At 34.2% G+C, this 25,732-nt stretch overlaps 2 protein-coding genes across 5 annotated transcripts in view; one reads left to right on the top strand and one right to left on the bottom strand.

The window, feature by feature from the left end:
- LOC123315842 (protein sickie) overlaps nt 1-25,732 on the top strand; it is a 224,497-nt gene that overhangs the window by 122,990 nt on the left and 75,775 nt on the right. For all 3 annotated transcript variants that reach the window (XM_044901723.1, XM_044901724.1, XM_044901726.1), the window contains one exon: nt 15,288-15,490. In XM_044901723.1, the coding sequence (XP_044757658.1) occupies nt 15,288-15,490 (203 nt within the window). The remainder of the gene's footprint in view (nt 1-15,287; nt 15,491-25,732) is intronic.
- On the bottom strand, nt 10,211-14,870 carry LOC123315850. Of its 2 annotated transcripts, none has more exons than XM_044901735.1 (2): nt 14,560-14,870; nt 10,211-10,432 (listed from the first exon to the last, which is right to left on the bottom strand). In XM_044901735.1, the coding sequence occupies exons 1-2, from the start codon at nt 14,767-14,769 to the stop codon at nt 10,310-10,312; spliced, it is 333 nt and encodes a 110-aa protein (XP_044757670.1). In that variant the 5' UTR covers nt 14,770-14,870; the 3' UTR covers nt 10,211-10,309. The 2 variants fall into 2 exon arrangements, with proteins under 2 accessions (XP_044757670.1, XP_044757671.1); XM_044901736.1 differs by lacking the exon at nt 14,560-14,870 and adding an exon at nt 12,961-13,318.

Below are 25,732 nucleotides of genomic sequence, written 5' to 3'. Positions count from 1 at the left end.
CGTCACGCAATGCCCTCTGCCAAAGAATAGTGTTCACTAGTATAATACTTTTGAAAACGGCTACAGATCGCGGATATAAGCCTGTATCAAGCCTCCCCATGTATCAATGCTCCCTAGTCTCCCCTACATTACACGAATATGGTATATAAACGGTATGTGGTAGAGTACGTTGATTTGAGAAACAGTATGTTCTAGTATTTCGGAAGCTAAATTCAACAATACTTTGATCTAACATTTTATAGACTTATATATACTAATACATCCAAACGCCTAAGCCCGTATGCATTTCCAAATCTAGGTGCCGACTAAAAACGACAGACTCTAAGGAACACTTTTTTTTGGTGTAGCAGGGGAAAAATCTGCAAGTAAGACGAACCACCCTCTCCTGAGGGGTAACAAGTGTGGGGATTCTGACTCTCCTGCGCTCGAGACTTCGAGACTTCCAGACTCACTAAAAACCCTCAACGTCTTGAATATTGGTTCCGGGCATTTGCCTATAAACTGTTCATCTCTTAGTCGGTTTTCTTCTCGCACACTATCGTGCTGGGATTTATGTGTTTATCCTCTATTGGATAACACTTTATTGGATTTTTCAATAAGTTTCTTTTCTTATTTTAATCTCTTTTTAATTGATCTCCTTTTGTCTTCCTCTGGGTCGTAGTCCACTAGTCTCCTGAGTTCTGGATTCGGATGGTTTTTTGCTGTTTCGAATAATTTCTCTGCTTTTCTAATTATGAATTCCGTTATGGTTTCCCGTTTTAGGTCCCTATAAATCTGTCTATTCCTGACAAACCAAGTTGCATCTATTGCACATCGTAGCAGCTTGTTTTCAGTGGCCTGAATTCTTTTGATAAAGCTCTTTGCCGCGAAACCCCAGGCGACTGATCCATGAGTCAGTTGAGGCCTAGCAACGGCTTTAATAATCTTCAATTCTGTCTCATTTGACATGTGGCTTCTTCTTCCTATCAGAGGGTAGAGTCAATTCATCGCTGCTTTCGTTTTGTCGATTGCTTGTTTGATATGACTTTTCCAAGTAAGTCCTTTGTCAAGCGTTATTCCTAAATATTTAGCTTCATTTTTCCAATCGCCGTCAACTTCTAGATTCGTTGTGGGTTGCAGTTTTCTCTTCTGTAGTAATATTGCTTGGCTCTTTTGTCCATTGAGCTCGCATGATTCATTTGTTTCGTCAATCGTTTCTTGTAGAACTTCTGGGTTGCGGTGTCGAGTTGCTATGCCTGTGTCGTCAGCATATATTTTTAGCATGGTTCTTGGATTCTTCGGAATATCGTAAATGTATATGTTGTACAGAAGTGGCCCAAGTACTGACCCTTGAGGTACTCCAGCCTCTATATCTCTTGTTGTGGGGCATTCTCCTTCCACTTTCACGTAAAATCTTCTATTTTTGAGATAATTCCTGATCAACTTGCATATTCTGATCGAATATCCAGCAAATCTCATCTTATATATTAATCCTTCATGCCATACTCGAATGCTCTGGCGACGTCTAGTGAAACAAGACCTGTAGCTTGTTTATTTTGGAATCCCTCTGTAATGTATTCTGTGAGCCTTAATATTTTTTGCTCTGTTGAATGCTCTCTTCTGAATCCGAACTGTTCTGGTGGTATTAGTTTCAGATTTTCGGTTTCCTCATTTAGCCTCGTGGCTATAATTCTTTCTACTACTTTTCTAACGCCGACAGTAGACTTATCGGTCTGTGGTTTTGTGAAAACTTCTTCTGTTTGAGTGGTTTATTAAACACTATGACTTCCACTGTTTTCCATTTTTCCTGGTAGTGTTCTGTCCTCATAATTCCATTCGCGATATTTGTTCACAGCAGCTGTACCTTTTCTAGATAATTTCTTTAACATAACATTCGTTATTTTATCGCTTCCGGGAGCTTTCCTCTTCTTCAAACTTCTAATTATTTCCCTGATTTCATTTGGCGATGTTGGCTTGCCTATTTCAGCAGTCGCTGGTAATTCATCCATTTCTTCATCATTTTCTTCAACCAGTTCTTCCAAATCTTCATTATCGTCGTCTATCCTGTAATTTATTCTCGATCGAGTCCGCCAATGCATCTACCTTATCAGTATTGGTATACCTACGCCATTCCCCTCCGTGTATAGGGGTGGAATTTTCGTTTTTTTCTCCTCGTAGGCTTTTTTGCATTCTCCATGCAGAATAATCAATTGTATTCAGTTCTTGAAGCCTTTTGTTCCACCTGCTTGTTCTTAGATCTTTCAGGGCATTTTTCAGAACTTGACTATGACGGTTGAGGTTCCCTAAGGAACACAAAGAGTCCTTTCGCACCTATATACCTACCCCCACCACGGCCGCACCCTGTATAAGACAATTTGATTTTGAACTGATAAGGAATCATCGACTAATATACAATAAACACTCTCATCAAAATTGTCTACAAAAGCTTGTGCAATTTAAAGATGGATAATTTAACCATCTTATAAAATCCATCAAATTTCCCTTTCTAACTGATGAAAATCAGTATCAGAGTTACTTTTATTTACGTTGAATGAGCTCCGTTGATCTGAGGCAATATTGATCCTTCAGCAGGAGAGGCACATGTTGAGCAGAACATTCGTGTTCGAATGTCAAGTATAAAATTTCAAGTATGCATTTGAAACTCGAGCACAAACGTTGTTGGAGTTCAATCGAGATACGATAAACTTGGAGATATTCAAATAAGCCAGGCAGTCTGGCAAAAGATCATCTCAGGCAATAAAATAACTGAATAAACTGAGTAGAATCACGCTATATCTAGTGTTTCGTACGCATAATGAGTGGAGAAATTGGTTTCAAATGGAATATCGAACTTATTTCAGCCGTTTCATCCCCTTCCTGGTTGAAGAACTCGGCGATTTTGGTAAATCCTTGAAAAATATTTATATTTATAAAAGCAGCTCTCTTCCAGATTCCAGATGAAAATATCTGAACATATTCTTCTCGTGTGCTGTGCGTTAATCTGCATAAAAAATTGAAGAGGAGAATCTCTGAACTTAACAGTTCAATTATTATTTTGTACGCCAATAAATAACTTTGACATAGTAAAGATAATTTTCCCGAATACTCACTCAATATATACAGGCTGAGTCTTTGACTCGTAAAAATTTTTTAACAGCAGATTCTTGAGGTCAAAAAAGCACTTTTTTCTATACCATTTTTTTCCGATTCGGTCCTGATAAAAAGATTTTAAATTTTCATAATGAGCTGTGCCACCCCTGGATGAATAATGTAACCTTCAGAATAACTAGCTGAATCTGTGGATCTCTTAAAAAGAGAAAGTTCTCAATTTTTTGAATTTCATTGATATTTTTCATTTTTGAACATTACAGAAAATAATGACTTATGTATTTTTTCACGAACAATTCTTATGAGTTCAAAGAGAAATTTTTATTTTTGGTAAAATGATGTGTGATCCCTTGAGGGTTTTTTGGATGTAAATCACACATGACTCGATTTTCCTAGTAAAAAATCTTAACTATCCACAAATCCCAACATTAGCATGAGAGATTTATAGAATCTTGCGTGTGTTTACATCAATGGAAAAAAGAATGATATTAACTGTTCGTAGGCTTACTGTAATAAAATAATACTCATGCATACAGAGTGTTTACTGGAGAAGTCTAAAGTCCAACTGACAACATTTATAGGGAATTGAGGAACAGGGTCAAATATGCCTAACATCTGAAATATTGGGTGTCAAATATGGGATTTCTGCAAGCGTTGGTCATATAACATTTTTCATGACATTCACGAATCATATACGAGATGTATTGATATCTAGTTAGCCTAGACCAGTTCCATGCATAAAAAAAATATTGTGTTGCCTTAGCAACGAACAATAACTCATTAGAAGTGTCAGTGTGAAGTTTGAGGTCAAAAAAGTAAACCAGAGTTAGGTACGCAATAAATAAAAAGAAAGAAGATGTCCACAGAAATTGTGAAAATCGAAAACTTGGTAGTATCGAGCCCTCATCACCTGTATTTAAAAGATATGCTTAATACTCTTGGTGATCAATGTCCTTCGTATGCGACCGTGAAAAATTTGACTGCAAGCTTCAAAAGAGATAAATTTTCCATTGAAGATGATGTCCGATCGGAAAGGCCAGTTTCTGTGTCAGTCCCCGAAAATATCGATGCAGTTCATGACACGATTTTATCAGACGGTCGAATTGGGCTGAAAGGGATATCTGAAGCACTGAATATTTCATACGAATGCGTTCATCATACAGTGCACGTCAATTTGGACCTGAGAAAAATTGCTGCAAATGGATCCCCAAATGTTTGACCAAAAGCGTGCAAGGGTAGAAGCATCGCGATCGATCTGTGCTTGATTTGAAAACGATGTAGACTTCTTAAACCGAATTGTTACTATGGATGAGACTATATATTTCTACGATGAAGAAACAAAGCAACAATCGATGCAATGGCGACACTCTGGTTCTCCAAGACATGAGGATTTTCGTGTCCAAAAATCTGCTGGAAATGTTCTTGTTCCAGTTTTTAGGATTGCCATGGAGTAATCATGATTGATTTTTTGGATTAGGGTAGAACAATAACCGGAGATTACTATTCGACATTACTAACCACTCTACAGGAAAAAATTAAAGCGAAAAGATGCGGAAAGCTATCTAAAGTTGTTTTGTTTTTGCAGGACAACGTACCTGCATACAAATCTCATGTTACCATGCATAAAAATTCGTGATTTAGGGTTTGAATTACTAGAACAACCCCCTTATTCACCAGATTTGGCTCCATCCAACTATCATCTCTTTCCTCAAAAGAAAAAAAGTTTAAAAGGTCGTAAATTTTCTTCCGTTGATGAGGTCATAAAAGCTGTTGGGAAGAAACATTTTTTTAAAGGTCTAGAGACGTTGTAGGTTCGCTGTAATAAATGTATCCAATTAAGAGGAGAATATGTTGAGTAATAAAATATTTTGACATTGAAATTTTGTTGGGTTCTATGGTAGGCTAAGAATTTTTCAATATATCATTGTATGCAGACCTATAAATAGTAGCAAAAAAGTAAATTTTTCCACATCTTCAGTGAACATCCTGTATATTGAACAGATTGAATATGAACTTATCATCTTTAGTGGGGTATAAAAGTGAAAATTAATATTATCTCATGGCACCATTCAATGTCGATCGTCATAAACTCAAGTCATATTCATCGCAGTTTCGTCAACCCAATAACCGCCTTACAATATTTGCATTTTCCTAAACGGATTTAAATCATATGGAACGAGCTCCCATAATATCGAATATTAACGGTCACGACCACATTATTTACTATTTGAGCACTATGTTTCCTGTGTCAAGTCCTCGAAGGAGACACTTTATATTGTATGGTCGCGTGGTCTTCGACCATAAACTTCAATTAGAAGGATCTTTAGTAGGCAAGAACGTCAGGACTGCTGTAGAGGAATAACGGCTGGATAACGGTGCAGAATAAACGTCCTAAATCAGCAGGATGCTATTCGGGCTAGCAGGGAGCTTCGATCTCGATTATGTTGGATTTGGGTGAATTATACTCGCTACTCGCTATCGAATGTGAACATACACAGGGTGTATCTTGGAACTGATGATAGACTGTTGCCGCAGAATACAAATAAAGATCGAAATTTCACCCCAGTAAAATTATGGTCTCATGTCATTAATTCAGTTGGTTATTTGCAATAACTACAAATTACGTCCAGCTCAAGTATTTTTGCTGTAGAGCACAAATAATAATAATAATAATAAGCGTCTTTTATTCACATTTTCAATATAACACAGACGAAGTTTAGCCTAAGGCTATTCTTACACTTAACCTGTGTCATACAAACATACAAATATTATAGCGCTCTACAATCTACATTCAAGAATCATGATTATACATTTCTGAGTGAACACTGTGAACAGAATACCCAATAGGTATTCATATTGAACAGGAATTATCAACATTTTTCGAAAAGCACCTCGTCAACGGAAATTTCAATTTCATTTGGCTGGCTGCTTTTATTATTCAAGGCGAACATCATCTTTAACAAAATATTTCATCTCATCAAGCTGAGGTGATGAAATAATTATAAATAGTAAGAAATCAAAGGGTCGAAAACGTAAAATTCTAGAAACTTATTCAATACTTCCTTATACATATAAATATTGAATTCTGACATCACATGCAGGACCCCCAATTTCCAACACTTTCTGACGTCTGTGTCAGCTAAAATAGTCGTTTTTGCTACGAGCGTTGAGATAGAATCGATGGTATTTCGAAGGAAATGTTTCCCAAATTTACTGATACTAAATTCTCAACGAATATCATTTTAAGTGAAGAAGCAGTTGAATTTAATCTTTGCTTTTTCATATTTCCTGGAATACTCACAAATAATTGATTCTTTGACTATTTTTAATTGATTGAAACTATTGAATGCTCAGTTATGCCAAAGTTTCCTGTGGTTTTTCCAATTTTTTTTTCCAAATTGTAGTTAGAATCACCATCAGCCATGTTAGATCAACTATAAAGAGTTTCGAAAAAAGATTCTCGAGAAGTATAAATGGAATTGGATGAACATGAATTGTTTCATTATTGTATGGAGACGGAGAAGTATCTATTCATGAATGTGTACAGGGTGGGCAAATTTAGATGTTTTAGCACTACAGCTTTTAAACCAGAGGAGATAGACAAAATCTGATACCCCATTCTCGTTCTCTTTTTCTGAGAAACTTACAATAGTATTAGTGATTTTTGGCCACTTTCTTTTGTTTTCGAGTTATAAGCAAAAATTGGAAAAATGGCGATATCGAAATAAATTTATATCTCCGCTAATACTGATGATAGAGCTCTGAAATTGAAACATTATACAGGCACTTTTTTACGTAGAATCCAGTGGCGTGCTCGCCTTTTTAGCAGGATTTTTAATTACGAAGCTATTACCCAAAGTTATGCTTTTTTGAAAGGGAACACCAGTTTTGTGTGAAATCAGTAAAAATTAATCTTTCAAAAATATATAACATCATATGGTTTGTATCAATATAAATAATAGAAAATGGTCAAAAACCTTTTTTCTCAATTTTTCTATGGTTTCAAATTTTGACGAGCACAGAAAAATTGAGTTTTCTATAACAGAAGCAGTCTCCTTCCGGCAATGTCATTCTTTCTATGCTTTTCACCAATTTTCACAAATTTTGGATAAAGATATATTTAATAAATTTTCATAATAATTAAAAGACTTATAGAAGGAGACAGTGGTAATCATACGATGCTATATGTTTCTGTGCTCATCAAAAGTTGAAACCATAGAAATATTGAGAAAAAAGGTTTTTGACCATTTTCTATCATTTATATTGATACAAACCATATGATATTATATATTTTTGAAATCAGTAAAAACTAAGCTTTCAAAAAATTGCACAGAAAACTAGTGTTCCCATTTAAAAAAACATAACTTTGCGTAATAGCTTCGTAATTAAAAATCCTGCTAAAAAGGCGAGCACGCCACTGGATTCTACGTAAAAAGTTTCCAATTTTTGCTTATAACTCGAAAACAAAAGAAAATGGCCAAAAATGACTACTACAATTGTTAGTTTCTCAGAAAAAGAGAACGAGAATGGAGTATCAGATTTTGTGTATCTCCTCTGGTTTAAAAACTGTAGTGCTACAACATCGAAATTTGCCTACCCTGTACATGGTAACTTTCTTGAAAACTGTCAGCTTCAAGTCCCAACTTCACTTTCGAAACTCGGAAAATAGGTATGGGTCACAAAATTTGTGACAAAAGTACGATAAAAGAGGATTGTTCAGAATCAAGCTACGCCATCTCTGCTCTGCCCCGAAAATATCTACAATTTCCGGCGCTAATAGTATTTCGATTAGATAATCAAATTATTTGGTATCAAGAGGGTGTCCCCAAAGTTATGAGTCATATTAATAGTGGGTTGTAGTAGTACCTTCTATACCAATCGATGTTCGAGTAAAACTCACACGATTTCATAGCTATGGAATTTCAAAAAATGTGCCAAATTCTATAATAGGTACTGGATACCGGATGTATAAAATATTGATGTTTTCAATTTTTGCTCGTTCGTTTCTAGAAAGGAAGTACTGTTTTTACGAGTTTCAAGTCCAAAATGATTTCAAACGATTTGGTGGGAAGTATTACTGAAGAATTTATGGTGAAGTTCAATTTTGTGTCTTCTTCTTGCCGTAAACACTCAAACTTCCGAAGGAAAACAAATGCAGACTTAAGACTTTCATGGCAGGTTAATGGTCAAAATTACATTGTAGTAACTAGAAAAACATACTTATATTCTCAAGATGCTGCTCAAATTTTGCACGAATCAGTATAGCCAACACCTCTATTTCACAGTAAATTTTATCGAATCAGCACAACTGATCTCCGGGAAAATGCCCGCTCCTTGGTTTATAAATAACAATTTTATTTGTGGTGCTCGACTCCAAAGGTCCAGAATTGGAAATAACCAACTAAATTGATAAGAAATTGCATAAAGGTACAGGATTTTTGAGAGTTTAATTACTCGATTCTCAGGCTCTGCTGATTATAATATTCAAGCGCTTTGTTTTAATATATATACGTTTGAATTACATACCAACTTTCAGGTCACATTTCTTTATCGTGCTATCCTATTTCAGCCCATATCAGATTTTATCTGGCTCAATGCAATTCATTGAATGCGAAATGAAAATGTCCGAGATAAATTTGTATAAACTTTGTTAAACAGAATTAGGTATGCTTCGGTGACCATAAACATTGAAATATAAACTAACTTAATGGGGCAACTATCCTTGAGATATATTTGTAATTGAATCACATTTAACACTGGATCCCAGTTCCTTGTGCATAAAAAATCAGAAAAAACTTGGTCTAATCATGCTGAACTCATAATGAAATGTAATGTTGAATTGAACAGATATTATTCGAAATATCTCAGCAATACATTTATAATTCACCAATATTATTTATATAGGTATGAATTCGTTCCATTTTCGTCGTGGTGAGAAATGTGTTACCCTGACGAGGTCGAATGAGACCCAAACCATGGTCAGCATCTCCTCTTCCTCGACGGTCTTTCTATAATATTCTGAGTATTAGCAGAATAATGTATTTGAATTAATTTCGTTTATATTTCAATTAATATAATTCAATAGCTTAACCTGGCCAGAAAAATTCACCAACTTACGCTATCAAAAAAGAGATGAAATAAGGAAAGCCCATTTCGGTAAGAAAATGAATGTCGCCCTTCCAACAGTCAGAATATAATCGTCAAGTTTTTCCTCCAGGAACTTTCAAGCGCAATGTAAATAAATTAAAAGATTAGAGCAGTCTTCTGCCCGAGTATTTTCACGAGTTCTGTCGAAAGTTTCCTCATTCAATTGCATTTGATTTAATGCAGCGAATTATTCAAATGAACCAAATTTTATTTTCATGATTCCGCCCCTCAAACCAACTCCTGAATAAAATAACACACTTCGACCAGAATTTATCATTCGGTTATATTCAGCTAGCAAAAATTCTTGAGTTTTCACTCATTTCATTATGTTATAATAATGAATACATCAGAATTATCTTTTATTTTTGTGTGAAACCAAATTCTTCTATACACCAATCATTTCTTTTCAACTTGTCCTGTAAAAATTCCAAATCAGAATAATTATTGGAAGATTAATTGAACTACTCAGGGTAGTTATCAGAGTTCGTTGAAATATTTTTAATGAATAATAATAATACTTAAATTATCGACGCAAATTAACTAGTTATCGAAAGAAATTAAAACAACCCTGAAAAACTATTTTAATTAACTATTCTGAACAATATTCGAAGTTTTCTCTCGAGACGCTTATTTACTTCCTTTTTATACTATGTGGAGGTGGAAAAAACTCAAAAACACCCATTTATAGAATGCAATGTTATGGGAAACTGATGTAAAGGATGCTTGGGTCCTTAAATTGAAAGAGGTGAAGGAATACCCACCATCAACTTGAAGTCATCTCGGACACTGAGATTCATCCAAATTTTCGGAATGGTGAGAATGGTAGCACTGGTTGGAGAATGCAGGGCCAAAGGCAGCTAAGAAAGGAAGAGAGTGCCAAGTGATCAAAACCTGTAGGAACGTGATATTGTATCATGATGATCGAAATATGGATTTCATTATTGAGTGTATCCAATTTCATTGGAATATTACAAACTGAGTGAATATATGTCTTTTATTTTATGTGAAACAATATGCATATGTATCCCCTGAATATGACACAGTTCATTTCCTGTATATCATTTGATATAAATATTCAACGACGTCTTTGCTTCTTCTGGTATGCCCAAACGTCTCCAATCAGTTTCATAAAGAGACATCCGGCTAATATATATCTTGCTTGATCTGGCAAATATTCCATGAACCACAGTATGGGAAACTGAAAAAAAAAATGATACAGTCAGTTCATTTTTGAAAATATCAAGGTACAATTGATCCAAACCCTATTGATGTATGTGTAACATTATCTCAAGAGGATAGTGATGTAACCATAAAAATAATCAACACTAAGTGATCAAAAAATATTGTTGTCTTAAGAGGGGTCTACAACGTTTTAGTGGTCAGTTCAAAAAGAGAAAATGAATATCTTACGTCAGAAATCACTAATTTATATGAGGTTTTCATTATAACTCAATTCAATCAGTTCGTCACCCCAAGTCAGAAAATTTTGTATTCGTCAAACGGAAAAAAAATTAAAAAAATTTTTCTTTGAAAAACAAATAGTCATTTATGTTATTAACTTTCCGAGGTGAAATTATCTCTTCTATGAATTTCCACATGAAAAAATTCTTCGAAAAGTCTCGCCATTGATTACAATTCGTATCCTGGTGAAATTGACAAAAGACGTTCGTAAAGTGCTGCCATCTTCTCGACGAAAGTGGAAACTATTGTAATATTCGTAACTTCTACTTATCGTTCAAGTGTTCTGACAACACCCTACATTCTGGGGGTCTCTCCTCCTTTACGTCTTATACTGGTGGCTAGAAAGTCCCGTAGTATATACACCTCTTAAAAGTGTAGTGTTTATTTGATGATAGTCAGATGATGGGAAATTTCTCTGTTTATGATGATAATATGTAGAAACAAAAAAAATATCAAACGGCCCGAACTCATGGTTCATAATTTCATTTTTGTATCGATCCATATCCACTTATAAAGAATATGGTGGTGATAACTATTCGACACTTTAAGTCCACAATTTCTCCATTACCTTTTGGAAAAATTTGGAAATATTACCTAATACATTATTAGCATATTCCGCAAGAACTTTCTGAAAGTTATTCTATAATGAATATTCCAAAAGAGAGAAATTACTCGTCGACTTACTTATGCTTAATGCTTCACGAGACATAATTGTTTCCGAATAAACATAAAAACACGGTTCTTAATAAGTTTTCCTCACGACATCGCATTGAAAATTACGACTCCATACTATACAAGGAAAAATGCCTAATGGAAGTGATATCGTGTTGCTTCGTGCTTGACTCCAGTCGATGTTTGTTATATGTTTGTAGATCTTAATACGAGATATCTGATTTTTTTCGTATCGGCTATTGTTTTCAGCTTCCGTGTACGATAAGTGATAATTAGAGAATAAATGAATTCTTAATGAAAAATAATTCAGACAACATTAAATTTCGAAGTAATCAATTATGTTACTAGATGAGCTATTCGAATAGGCTTCGAGTTTTGAAATTTAAAAATGATACCTATAGTTGGGGAGCCTACGATGCTAAATCGGGATTTACTCAAGCGTCGTGGAGACCTAGTGGATTTTGAAGATTAGATGGTAGAGAGAGAAAAAAATTTTCTATGATGTATGCACTTTCAGCGGTGGGGAAAGCTTGTGCAGGGTCTCGAACATGTAAAAAAAACAGTCAGGTGTACATACCCGCACGTGTCAGATTAAGATACTGTATATGCCCTACGTGTCTCTGATAATGCCGTACGGAAGAGTTGGAAATGGTAAAAAAAAATTCCAGCGTGTAAGATTTTTTTAGGATATGTTAATTGGACCCAACAGAAGCAACTTTTCAAAAGACTGACAATTTGAACGTGATGCAAGGTTACAGCGTTCTTTTGAAAATGTAAAAAACAAACCGTTACCGATTTTTGTGACCTTTATGGCCAATTTTTATTGTTTCGGCTCGCTAAAACTGTTGGATTATATTTTTTCCGTCATTCTTGAATCAATTGCTTCAAAATAAGAAAAAACGCCACCGCGCAAGAGAATGTGCATGTGACGTTTTTTTTTGCAACTTTGGCGCCCTCCTACACATTTTCGACACACTTAAATTGTCAGATTAAGAGAATATATACTTTTCAACAGGTTATTAATCACATATATCTCAATCTGACACGCTCGAGTATGTACAATGATCGTTTTTTTGTTTTTTTTTTAATATTCTGACAGGCTGTCCTAGACAATTCCCTCTATATACAGGTCTAAATTTTGGTAGAGGTACTCTACAGGGTCCGAGGTATGTCCCCTTATATTAATCTGACACGCTCGAGTAAATCCCGAATTGCCTGCCCTCTTCGGCTGCCCAACTACTACTCTCAAATATTGAATTGATGTAGCCGATTCTTGATGAAAATCCATAATTGAACTGAAAACAGATTATTCAATTTTCACAAAATGAGTTTTTAAACCACGACACGTGTTTCGCTATCACAGTAGCATCATCAGATGCCAGTTTACGCTTTATTTCCATAATAAAATTATTGCTCCCAGTCCAAAATCACAGGCACCGCCACTGTCTACATGTGATTAATTTTTGCTTTAACTTAGATATTTAGACGTGGCTCTAAAATTTAAGCTAAACCTTCAGTAATAATGGATAGGTTGTGGATGATAAAGATATTTTCAGTTTTTCAATTAAATAGCGAGTAACCGGTAATACTCACTAGAAGGGCTTCAGTGATACCGCCCATTGATGAAGCCAACAATAATTGTCTGCTACACATCTGACACCGTTGAACATCACGAAAGACTTTTCTAACCATAATCAGAAAGAGTATGAATCGACAGCATGCTTTCGGTAATACTCCAATGTAGTATAATATAGGAAATGCACTTAGTACAGCTTCATAAGGGTACATAATTTGTAATCGAGAGTGATATGTTTCTTAGTTTTGGTCATTTTTCAACTGTATGGTGAAACTGATGTTTCATGCTCGATTTCACTAAGAATTTAGTGTTTGGTTCAAAAGTTTGACTCAGTTTGATTGATGTCAGTTCCATTCTGTGCTACATCATTCATACACTGAATTCTTTTTTTTTCATGTTGTCGAGAAAATGCGTATCTCCTTTTTATACAAGTGGCCCGAAATTATTGTACAAAACTGTTGTCCGTAAAACATTAATGTCGATATTTCCTAGTCAACTTGATATGTGGTGTTGATCCACTTCTTTGCTTCAAACACTTCTCACAACTTATTCTGACAGATTCAAAAACGTTACCCATTTAAAATAAAAAGATCATCGATAATTTGATGAATTTTTCAATGATTCTATCGTTCAGTTGGTCCAATCAGAAAATGAGGCTGTAGGAAAAAAATTATATGGTGTACTACCACATGCACGATCTTGGAGGAAATTCCATGTCCATAGACAAATTAAATGTAATAAGTCTGTGGGAAATTCACGGATTAGAATAATTCGATCCTGGAAAACATTTTTTTTTTTTTGGGTCTAAGATATCTGCAGCTGTGTGTGCTCTGGCTCTGGTATTATCTTGTAAGATTGGATGGATTGGATTATTGGACCATTCATAAGAATTCGATTCAGCTATAGAAGTCATGATCATTTCTTCTTTTTAACATTTTGCTGTTGAAGTTTCATAACAAAATAGGTATTACATTTCGCCTCTGATTTTGGAAAGATTGATCATCTACAGCCACATAGTAAATACTGAAGTTGGTGAAAAATTTATCAATAGAATATTTCTACTAGCTTTCTATATAATTTTATTAAAACAACAACCAGAACTTTACACCTGGAGAATGGTACAGCAGAAGATAAGAATAGTGTCAAAATTTCATAGCCTACTTGACAAAGAATTTTTTGAAGACATGTTATATTATATATACGTATGAAGAGGCGTTTTTCTTTTCGATGTTTCATCAGCAGTTGAATTCAATATGTGGCCTATACTTGAAGAAAATCCTTAATTCACAAGCGAAGTATTATGATAACGAAATACACGTGGTGGTTCATGAATATGAATGTAAATCATGCAGTTTATCCAATTCAGAAAAAATGATAATCCCCTGGTTTCTAAGAAAAAGTGGGCGAACATGAAAGTTAAGAAAGAGCAATAAGAGTTTTAATTCTATTATGAATAATTCGAATAGTAGATGTGGAGAAAAAGAAAGTTTTAATATAAGAAAGCATGTAGATCACTCTATATTGCATTGTACATATTCTATGTTGAAAATATGGTGAATTTGACTTCCACTAAAAATTTTTCATTATGGATTGAGAGGAAAAGAGAATGAACTCACCATCATAGCCTCGTAAATCCCGCCGACTGAGACAGATAATAAAAACTGTGGAGTTGTTATATGCTCAGTTCTCTTCATATCCCTTATAACTTTCTTAACAAAGATCAGGAATAGCACTAATTTGCACAAGGGTCTTGGTAGTAACCCCACATAATAAAATATGGGGAACGTACTCATAACCATACTAGCATTCCTCTCGTAATTCGCCATTTTTCCTGGTATATTTCAACTTGGATTCCAGTCGAATATCATCTTAGGGGTCAGTTATGAATGAATGATGATTGGTGAATACTGAAATGTTTGATGATTTGAACATGAAAATGTGATATTCTATTCGTCATGTCAGTTTGATTGATTCATCAACTCGTGGTTTACATAACTCTTCTTCTTCTTGAAGCTGCAAAAAAGAAATACCTAATCGATTTTGTTGACATAGTAAGAATTGTCCTCTTCAAAGGTTTTCAACATCTAAGAGCATAATTAAGAAATTGAGCCATCAATATAATAGTACTTTTAACGAGCTATCTGAAAAACTATCGAACATAGGAATGGAAAGTTATTATAAAAAAGCAATAAATTTTTGAAAATGAAACAACATATGATTAACAGATAGTGCCAAGTTTTCATCTTTCTGTCTACATCTACGAAATGTATATCACATTGTCTAGCCAACCCAATGCGCTTTAAGCTCTTTTCTTCAATGTGCTCACAGTAAATTTTTTTTTCAGCTAGAAAATATCAACCTATGTCTGAATCTGCTGAAGGCCCAGCATGTGTCCGGAGTGGAATCGGTGTCTGCACAAGAACTGAGGGATGGGAAGTTGAAGGCCATTTTGGCCTTGTTTTTTGCCCTCTCGCGACATAAGCAGGCTGCTAAGCAAAGGGCGCAGCAGGTTCAACAACAACAGCTTACAGAGATGACTCCGAACAGGTAATGAACTCATCTCATCTGATCATATATGGGGTGATATTGATATATGCCAATATACTTCAAAATAAGAGACAAATTGATATCAAAACTAGGAAGACAAATCTACTATAGAGTCATTCGGGGCAACTGTGCCCACTTTTGCCTTTCAAGCCATACCCTGTTTCAAATGTTGAAGCTAGGAAAATTAAAACATATTCATAAGATAGAGAATTTTCTAATCTATAAAAAAACATCAAAAAGCAAACAAACAAAAACGTTTTTTTTCCGCAAAAAAAATTTAATAGTGAAAGTCAGAGTGCGTTCACATGCCCCGTATTGCGGGTAAGTGTGCGCACCCTCACGGGGTAAGAGAACGCAGTGCTTAGTGAACCACACAATCAAAACAAATTACAAAATAATGTTATCAAAATGTTACAATACTAGAGAAATGCTGTTTATTGTCAATACAGAAGCGCCTTTTTACAAGCAGTGCATTATTGTTCGTGCCACAATTCCTGGTGAACACAACACTTGATACATTCCCTTGTTGGTGGGTCTTCATATTTTTCCGAACAAATAGGACAATATTGATCGAGTCTGAACCAAGCAAATCAGCAATGTCATAATTTATTCCTCACTGAACTAATGCCCATATAATGAATCTATGCGCACACTTACCCTCGCACACTTTCCCCAGTAAGCCAAAATTTGAATTGACGTTCTTATAGAGTGGAGCAGCTAAGAGAACCTAAAATTTTTTATTATATATTTAGATCAATATGCCCATGATCGAATAAAATATTGTTTAACACTGTCGAACTCGGAACTTGGACTTGGCAGAATTTGCAGAGATGCTAAAAATTAACAAGAAAATTAGGGAATTTGATTGATTGCAAATAAAAAGTTGAGGAAACGTCGCACGGCGCACTCCTATGATAAACTAATTTCTGGATTCTGCACCCTTGCTTCACCCAAATGAACCCCTCTTTCATACATTGCATAGTCGAGATATATACGCACTGCGCACACTTACCCTCTGCGCTCAGTTACCCCGAATGACTCTACCTACCTACTATACGAGTCTTTAAGACTCGTACAAATATTTTAACAGTAGATTCTTGAGGTCAAAAGAAACACTTTTTCCCTCACTATTTTTCCGAATCGGCTCGGTTTAAAAGATACAGGCTGTTGAAAAACCAAAAAAAAATGTTATTTTTAATTTTATCTCACAAACGGTTTCATCGAATGAAATGAATTTCGGAATATAGTTTTTCATTTATTTGATTAATCTTTTTCGAACACGAGAAATCACCCACGTCTTCCAGTTTTCTCATTATGACCATAAAAATACCAAAACTTCAAAGAACCCAATTCTTGAAACTAGGTTGGACTCTATCTAATGAATATTTGAACGTTCTGTAAAATAAAAGTATTCTTCATATTTTCTCGTATAATGTGCCGTTTTCGAGTAATTTGATGTTCAAAAATTAAAAACTATATGGGAAGTTAAAAAAATTGGGTACTTTGGCTGAATACAACTGTGTTTAAAAGATCCACAGATGTGTAGTGTCACAGATTTAGCTAGTTGTTCTGAAGGTAATTTTATTTTTCCAGGGGTGGCACAGCTCATTATGAAAACTCAAAATCGCTATATCTTTTTATCAGGGCAGAATCGGAAAAAATGGTATAGGAAAAAAGTGTTTCTTTTGAGCTCAAGAATCTACTGTTGAAATACTTTTACGAATCAAAGACTCGCCTTTGTAGAAACTGAATTACCCGATTTTGACTAGAAAGAGTTATTCAATCAATAAAACATCATCAATACAGTAGCATCTACAGGTGAGTGAAGAGGAACTACTAATATTATAGTGGAATCAGGTAATTCAGTTTCTATCATTCATTATCGTCCATATCAATTCAATAATATGATGTCTTCTACACTAGTTTCCATAATGTCTTATATCGTTCCAAATATCCTCACTAATGCCAAAACATAAACATCAGTTCATTTAACTGAAGGAAAATGTCTGCAATTCGCACTATTCAACTGTCCGTTGACCATTTCGTGGTATTTCCCGAGGAAATCGATAACAATTCATTCCGTTCGAGTGTATCAGTTAAATTTTCCGGAATTATATAATCGAGTGAACGAATTCATTGTAATAAGTTTCCTCTGGCGAAAATGGAATCGAGAATGCGAAACGAAATCGTGGGGGTGGTGAATGCGGCATTCGATACCGGAGGATTAAGGAAATTCTAATCGATTCCATTCCGAATATTCAATTCTTCCTGATGCGCCTTTTTCAGGATATTGGGTTAACATTTTCCGAAACCTTTTCTTCATATAAGTACTTGGACTAAAAGTCGAAAATGTTTAATCACCTTATGCCACTTTTCTCGTTTGAATTATCAATTATATTTCAGACATTAAACTATCATCACAATTATCAATTACATTTCTCCAGGATTAATTGAATTATTTGATCTTGAATTAAATTCTAGAGTTCAAGGACTTATAATCGTTAAAATATTTAAAGCGATTTTCAAAAGATTGTGAACTATATTCTGGATGTATGAAAATTGTGTCTTCCATAATTCAGAATATTTCTACTTATGAGTTGAAAACTACCGTTCTATAACCACTATTCCTCTCAGATACAGGTAATTGTGTAATACGTATTTTAATTCGGATGCCTATTGCTTATTGTCAAAGTTTGCTCCTTGTATTAGTAAAACCATAATTCATAGCCACAAAGATTCTGAACTTAATGATTTTTCTCAATTGACTTAATATTTTCGAATTTATCTTTAAGATCACTCCAATATTGAAAAATTAATACTTACATAAATGCCTTCATTTATACCTCTAGCAATTATGGGTGAACACCACCATACATTTTTTTCATTACCTTCTCGCTCCCATAGAATGTTTACTCGATAGGGAATATTCTTTCTGACGAAAATGCTGTATTTTTTATGAAATATCTTTGAAACGTCACATTTCGAAATAACCATTTTAACCCTTTCCCAAAAAAAATTATTTTAGGCACTTAAAATGAAAAATAAAAATGGGTATTTGAAATTTAAACCGTTTCATTTCAATTGCACAAGTTGGCAACATCGACTGAAATATGCCTTGATAATAAAGGACAACAAATATATTATCTTGATGAGATAGACAAAGATGGCTGTCTATGAAGTCTGCGATGAACGATGAAGATCGGAAAATTTTATGGGATTTTTATGGCCGTTGAGGCTCGCCAGTAAGTACGCGCCTGTAAATCAACAATTGTTTTTTTATAAATAAGCTGATCGGACATTGTTCTTTTCATTTTCTAGTAGGCGCTGTTGGCTGTTGCCAAATCGTAAACTTGAAACCAAGCGATTTAAATTTAAAACCTCATATTTGATGAATGATTTTGAATAGTTTATGCGGTGCATTTGAAAAATTCATGAATGAAACTCATAATTATTCAGTTTAAACTTCCATATGCAATGATAACCCAAATTGAGGAGGATTCCCTATTGGTTCTTGTTAGTTTTCTGATTTCTGAGAAAAAAATTTGAAAATTGTTCTTCGTGGGCCATCTCTAGGAAGCTGCACTGAGGTAAATGAAATTACGAGAGTTCTCACAAGAAGAGTTATTCTGTCAGAATATGTATGAATTCCAGCTTTACAATGATTTTTCTAACAGATACGCCGGTCGAAGGTTGATCTCCGAAAAATTCCGAAAAAGATGAGATTACTTAAAGGAAGTTCAAGACCGAACGTTTGCATCGAGGTCGATGAAGTTTCCAAATTTATCACTAAAATAGTTGCTCTTTCAGAATACGAAGTTGACTTCAAAAAAATTCCTATAATATGGGTTCACTTAAAAATTCGTCAAGACCAAACAGTTGTAATGAGGTCTTTAAAATTTCAGGATTAATTACTGAATGAGTTGCTGTTTCAAAATATGTATCGCCTCTAGTATACCTCCACGATGATTTTTTTGGGAGATACGAGTATGGAGAAGTTGACCTTCTAAAAGTTCCGAAAAAGAAGGAGTTAGTCAAAAATTCGTCTAGACCGAACGACTTAACTGAGCTCGATGAAATCTCAAGCTTTTTTGATTGCTAGAAGAGTTGTTTTTCCAAATATGTACCTTTTTTTACTCTAAGATGATTTTTCTGTGAGATACGCGTGTCGAAAAAAAGGCACAGTATTTTTCAACTAGGATATCTTACACCATTGTATGGTAGATGAGATTTTGATAATATATATATATATATATATTTTTCAACTAGGAATCACCCCTCATATTTTTCGGAACTTTTCATTCGTACCTTGTATATTATTATTGCATTATAATTATTTTAGGATCTTTTTGTCATGAATTTTCCATGAATCATTGACATTTCATTTCCTTTGTTCCAGTCGACCCAGTCTCTCATGTTGAGTTTTGAAATTTCAAATCCTGTGAGGGCGAGAGTAATTCCTTCCTTCCTAATTCTACCGGTTATTGATGCCGAAATGGTTCCGGGAAATCGTTCAAACGAAGAGGTTCTAATTCATCACAAACTCCATAAAATTGAAAATTAACCCCTGGCTTAATTTATAATTCAGTACGTTTAGGCGCAGGGAAGTAAATCATGCTGAAAATTAACCTCGGGGATTATAATTTATAGGGTGTGCTAGTTATTTTGCATTTCCGATACGCGGGCGATAGCTGAGTGTTCACACCGATACGTTTCATCATAAATTCGGAATTCCGACGGGGAAAATTACTGGTTTGCTTTATTTACCGAGTGGCTTCCGGATACCTACGTTCGCATAATTTTCAAGAACTTCCTTTTCTTTCATGCGTAGCACTTCAACAGGCTTTACAGAAAATCATCACTGGAAAACTTAACCAGGCATCCAGTATCTTAAAAGAAGTGTGTAGCATCAGAAATATTTTTTTTTGCAATTTAAATATTTATTGAAGTTGCCCCATTTTATACTGAATCAGAAAAAAAAACACTTTTAAACCTTTGTAAAAGGATTCCATACTTAAAAACTCTAATCTAGTCTATTCAAAAAAAAAAAAAGTGAAAGCTTCCAGAGATGATTTAAATAATAAATAAAATAATAATAAAATAAAATAAATAAAGAAAATGATCATAGATCAGAAAAGTTGAAACAACATTTCAGAAACCCAAATTGATTTGACATCGCTGTCAAGTTAAACCTTCTGTCTATTGAACTAACATTTGATCAGACTTCCAGAAACCATGGTGGATCATTCGTTGTCAAAAATAAAATAGCTGAAAAATTTTGAATTATTTAAAATCGGACATAGATTATAATCACTCAATTGATTATGGAAATTTGTGGTAACAATTATATTCTGGACGTTTAAATACAGAACTATCGATTATAAACGAATTTATATACCTAGATCTTTCAATCGAACGCTTAATTTCTTGATGAATCATAATCATATAACTCCTAATTCCTATTGGTCATATTATATGAATCATATATACGCATTAGAAGTAGCTCATAGTGCATCAGAATCAGCAGATATGTTTATTATCATTAAATTAAGAACCTCTCTAGTAAAAAAGGATAGTTGTGCGAATAAATAACATTTGAGCCTACATTATCCATAAAAATTCAAGATACCTACGAAAGCTTCCTGGAGATGAGCAATTTACCGAAACTTCTTTACTGCTATCACTCTACATTCACGATACGGATGAAAATAGCGCCTGAAATGCAGGCAACCAGTAATACACGGCTGTTCTTCGATGCAGTATTCCCAGTCGCGGGCATTACGAAACGAGGGTATTTCAAACTCGTAACCTACCTCCCGGATATTCAGTAGGTATAGCATTGAGTGTTAAACCTCGATGATAATGATGATATCGATAACTCCATATTGGTTTGATGAATTACTAAATATTTGATTGAATATGTCTTCAATTTTTTATACATTCCAAAAAATTGGTACTTCTTGGTGTTACCAAAACATTCTAGTTGATTAAGTTGATTTTATTGTAAATAAGGTTTCAAAAACTTTTAAATAGCTACAGAGTGACACTGTTTCCCTACTTCTATTTGATCGAAATAAATATCTACCTATACTTATCATTGGGTAGCTTTTCTGATCAGTTTTTCTCACGCAATGGTTCAGAAAATTCGAATCACTTCATTTTATTATTTTGACTAACGTCATTACGAAATTGCACATTTACGGCCGGTTTCATAATCAAACCTAAAGTCGCTTTAATTTTAAAGCTTCCTTTAACCCTACTAAAAATGACACTAAAGTAAGATTTAAGCTTAAAGTGACTTAAAATTTGATTATGAAACTGGACGTAAAAATGACAGTAAAGGAAGCTTTAAGCTTAAAGTGACTTTAAATTTGATTATTAATCTGGACGTTAGGAGTTTTAGGAATGAGGAATTGACAGAAAAAGTCTGTCACTGTTATTCAATCATAGCTACATATATAGATAGGTGTATCTAATCAGTGTCTATTTTAGCATTCAGCAACATATTTTTCAAAACCGATTGGAATAAATCAAGTAGGCTCGTTTGGACTAAGCTGAAGAATTATAAATCTCGATAAAAGTCGATTGTAATGAATATTTAAACAAAAACAGCGTCAAATATCCGGAATGTGTCTCTACGAAGTGGTATATATCATTTATCTTCCAAGTTTGTAGGGTGTCCCTGGAAACTCAAGGGCATTAAACGCAAAACTTCGGGTGTACGTAATTACGAATTGTGTTCCCTCGGGATAAATAAATATGTTCAGCCATTTACGTACAGGATCCGGGAGTACTCTGTTCAATTAAGGGAATGCATGATAATTTTCCTGGTTTATTTTCTCGTGGTGTGAATTCTTGAAGCATTTGCTTCGCAACCGTCTAGATTATAAAAAATCTAAAAACCTAATTAGAAACAATCAAAAACTTTTCTCTAAAAGTCTTTTACTCTTTTTTTCAAATGTTTTCTTCATTTAGGTGAAAGTATTCGTGAGTTAAAAATGAGGAAATATGTTTGTTTAACTGTTTAGTAATATTAGGGGTATAAAAGTAAAGCTTCTTAATCAGTATAGAATACCAAACAACCCAATAAGTAGAAAATATTGTAGACAGAAATCTTCTATCATTATAGTGCTTTATAACTCTTTTATAGGATATCAGATGGCTCAGTAGTAAGTCGTAAGAGCGATTCGAAATTGCTGTTAAAATAATTCTTTTTTCTTATTCCATTAAAGATTTTTATTATTTGTGTGTGGATTTTGTTGAATGACTTCTTTCGGATTTTTCTTACATAATGTCATTAAGTATTTACCTACTGAAAGATAATATTTATTTGTTATTTCATATTTCTTCTTTTGGACATGCGCAACATTTTTTTAAGCCCGCTAATTTTAATGCCAAATTCCATTTCTATTCCTCGATTAAAGAATTTCAAATGTTTGATGAAGCCTTAGAAATACTCTGTGCCCTTTTTTAAACTTTTTATTTCTTTCTATACTTACATTTGGGAGTGTGTAAACAAAATTGTTGTAAAAGTACGAATAAATCTATATTTTATATTTTTGCATTGTGTTATGAGCGCTTTTTGTGGAAGTATTTCCAGATCATTATTTTCACTTATTTTTTGACGTGTATTTATCACATTCCACATCTCGATGCCCATTCATGTAAATATCTGCTTTCAACAACTTTTTTCGAAATGTATACTTATACAGGATGTGAATGAATAGTTGCGAAAAAATTTAAGAGATGATTCCCTTTCAAAAAATTTTGTTGATGAGCGTGGTTTACTCTTCACGATTGATGAAGCATTATATTTAGACTTGATAGACCCAAAATTGCGATCAGTAGCTTTTTCATGGTAGCTTCAACAAATACAACGACATCGTTCTGTCCCAAAAGAGATTTTCCTATCATTTTTCCAAAAAATTGAGACCTGGTGTTTTTCTAAACCAGATGTAGGTATTTGAGATCTTCAATGAATATTTCAACTGCTCAAGAGTCGCCTTGAAATATAAATCATATCTCAAATACTCAAATGACATGTTCAAGTCTACAGTTGAACTGTTAAAAACAGCGAATTGGATTTTTACGAGGCTTTTTGCCTTCTTCGAGCTATCGATACATTCTAGAAGAAAATTGAATATTGTTCAAAGTCAAGAGCTGAAATAGCTTAAGACATCATAGAATTTGTGGCACGGGCAATTCCAGGACAAATATTTTTTTCTCCATTTGAAACCGTGACATGAATCATTACACATGAAACGACACAAAACACATAGGCAGGAGCTACACCTGTATCCACAATATGAGTCAACTTATTTCGTTTCACACTCGAGGCAGTAAATCATAACGACGGCAATTTATAATATCGAAATTTAATGCAGGAGAGCAGAAACCGTTAACCGGGTGTAATTTTAGGCACCAAAGAAACAAAATCGTTGACATTCGGGCAACATCTGGCATGAATTATGATCTTTCGGGCCAATTCGTTGGAACAGGAACAAATTTTTGCGAAGGAAAACCCGTTCACTTTGTCAGACCTTGGAGCAAGCGGTTTGAGCTCCGCGCAAGTCAATGAAAATTGGTTCAATCGTTCTTTAGAATCCTGTCCTGTAATAAAATGTAAATTTGTCCCGGGGAAAGCATTGCAAATTTAACTGGGAGGGTCACAATTTTTTTAATTAATGGTTGAAGAGGGTTAAGTAATTTCTTATCGATAATTGCATCTTGGAGTTCAGGTTTTTTTGTGATAAGAGTTGTCAGGCGTTGACTTGACAGAGTTGACAGTAAGGGTTGATTCTCGCCATAAAAAGCAAAATGAACGATTCTTGTCATCACAAACACAATATAACACCTTACCACTTAGGCTTGTTCTATTTCAAACATTGAATTCATGCAGGACTCTTGTATTATAAGGATTTCTCAAAATAGTACAATACTAGACTTTTCATGACCATGTTCTATAGTTTACTCGATAGCACATTTGCCCAACAAGTGGTTCTTTTAATGTGTTTGATTAATAAGTCAAAAAATCCGTATGAAGAATTTTTTGTAAACAGGGTGAGCGGTGAGACTTTGACTCGTACAAATATTTCAAAGTACATTATTCAGGTCAAAAGAAACTAATTTTTCCTATACCATTTTTACCGATTAGGCCCTGATAAAAAGATAGGTATAGCCCTTGTTAATTTTCATAATGAGCTATGCTACCCCTGGAGAAACAAAATTCACTTCAGAATAATAAGCTAAATTTATGACGCTACACCTCTGTGAATTTTTTTAAACAGTTGTCCATTCAGGCAACATAAAATTACTCTAAAAGGGAGCATTAAACGAGAAAATATGAAGTATATTATGAAAATTTCTAACGGCATGCAGACAGGAATTGAATTCTGAAAAAAGTACCAAAGAATTCAATTCCTGTCTGCATGCCGTTAGAAATTTTCATAATATACTTCATATTTTCTCGTTTAATGCTCCCTTTTAGAGTAATTTTATGTTGCCTGAATGGACAACTGTTTAAAAAAATTCACAGAGGTGTAGCGTCATAAATTTAGCTTATTATTCTGAAGTGAATTTTGTTTCTCCAGGGGTAGCATAGCTCATTATGAAAATTAACAAGGGCTATACCTATCTTTTTATCAGGGCCTAATCGGTAAAAACATTTATGAAAATTTCTAACGGCATGCAGACAGGAATTGAATTCTGAAAAAAGTACCAAAGAATTCAATTCCTGTCTGCATGCCGTTAGAAATTTTCATAATATTATTATAATTCAGACACTAAACTATTATCACGATTAATATGAAGAATACTTTAATTTTACAAAACGTTCAAATATTCATTAGATAGCGTCCAACTTAGTTTCAAGAGTCGGGTTCTTTGAATTTTTGGTATTTTTATGGTACGTAGTGGTCATAATGAGAAAACTGAAAGACGAGGGTGATATCTTGTGTTCGAAAAAGATTCGTCAAATGAATGAAAAACTATATTTCGAAATTCATTTCATTCGATAAAACCGTTTGTGAGATAGAAATGAAAATAACATTTTTTTATGGTTTTTCAACAGCCTGTAGCTCTTAAACTGAGCCGATTCGGAAAAAAAATGTTTCTTTTGACGTCAAGAATCTACTGTCCAAATATTTGTACGAGTCAAAGACACCCTAGAGGTATAATTTCAACTTCCGGTAGTTATATACAGGGTGTTTCCAAATTAGACCTGAACCTTGGAGGAGGTGTTAGTAG

This window comes from Coccinella septempunctata, chromosome 6, assembly GCF_907165205.1.
Source record: "Coccinella septempunctata chromosome 6, icCocSept1.1, whole genome shotgun sequence".
NCBI classification, from domain to species: domain Eukaryota; kingdom Metazoa; phylum Arthropoda; class Insecta; order Coleoptera; family Coccinellidae; genus Coccinella; species Coccinella septempunctata.
This window is presented reverse-complemented; position numbering and strand designations above follow the sequence as displayed.

What these genes read in the sequence shown, in the direction of transcription:
- LOC123315850 (XM_044901735.1), bottom strand. Translation starts at nt 14,769, where the DNA reads ATGGCGAATTACGAGAGGAATGCTAGTATGGTTATGAGTACGTTCCCC. An exon ending in GGATTTACGAGGCTATGATG is followed by an intron (nt 10,433 to 14,559) that starts GTGAGTTCATTC and finishes TTTTTTTTTCAG; the next exon opens with TTTCCCATACTGTGGTTCAT.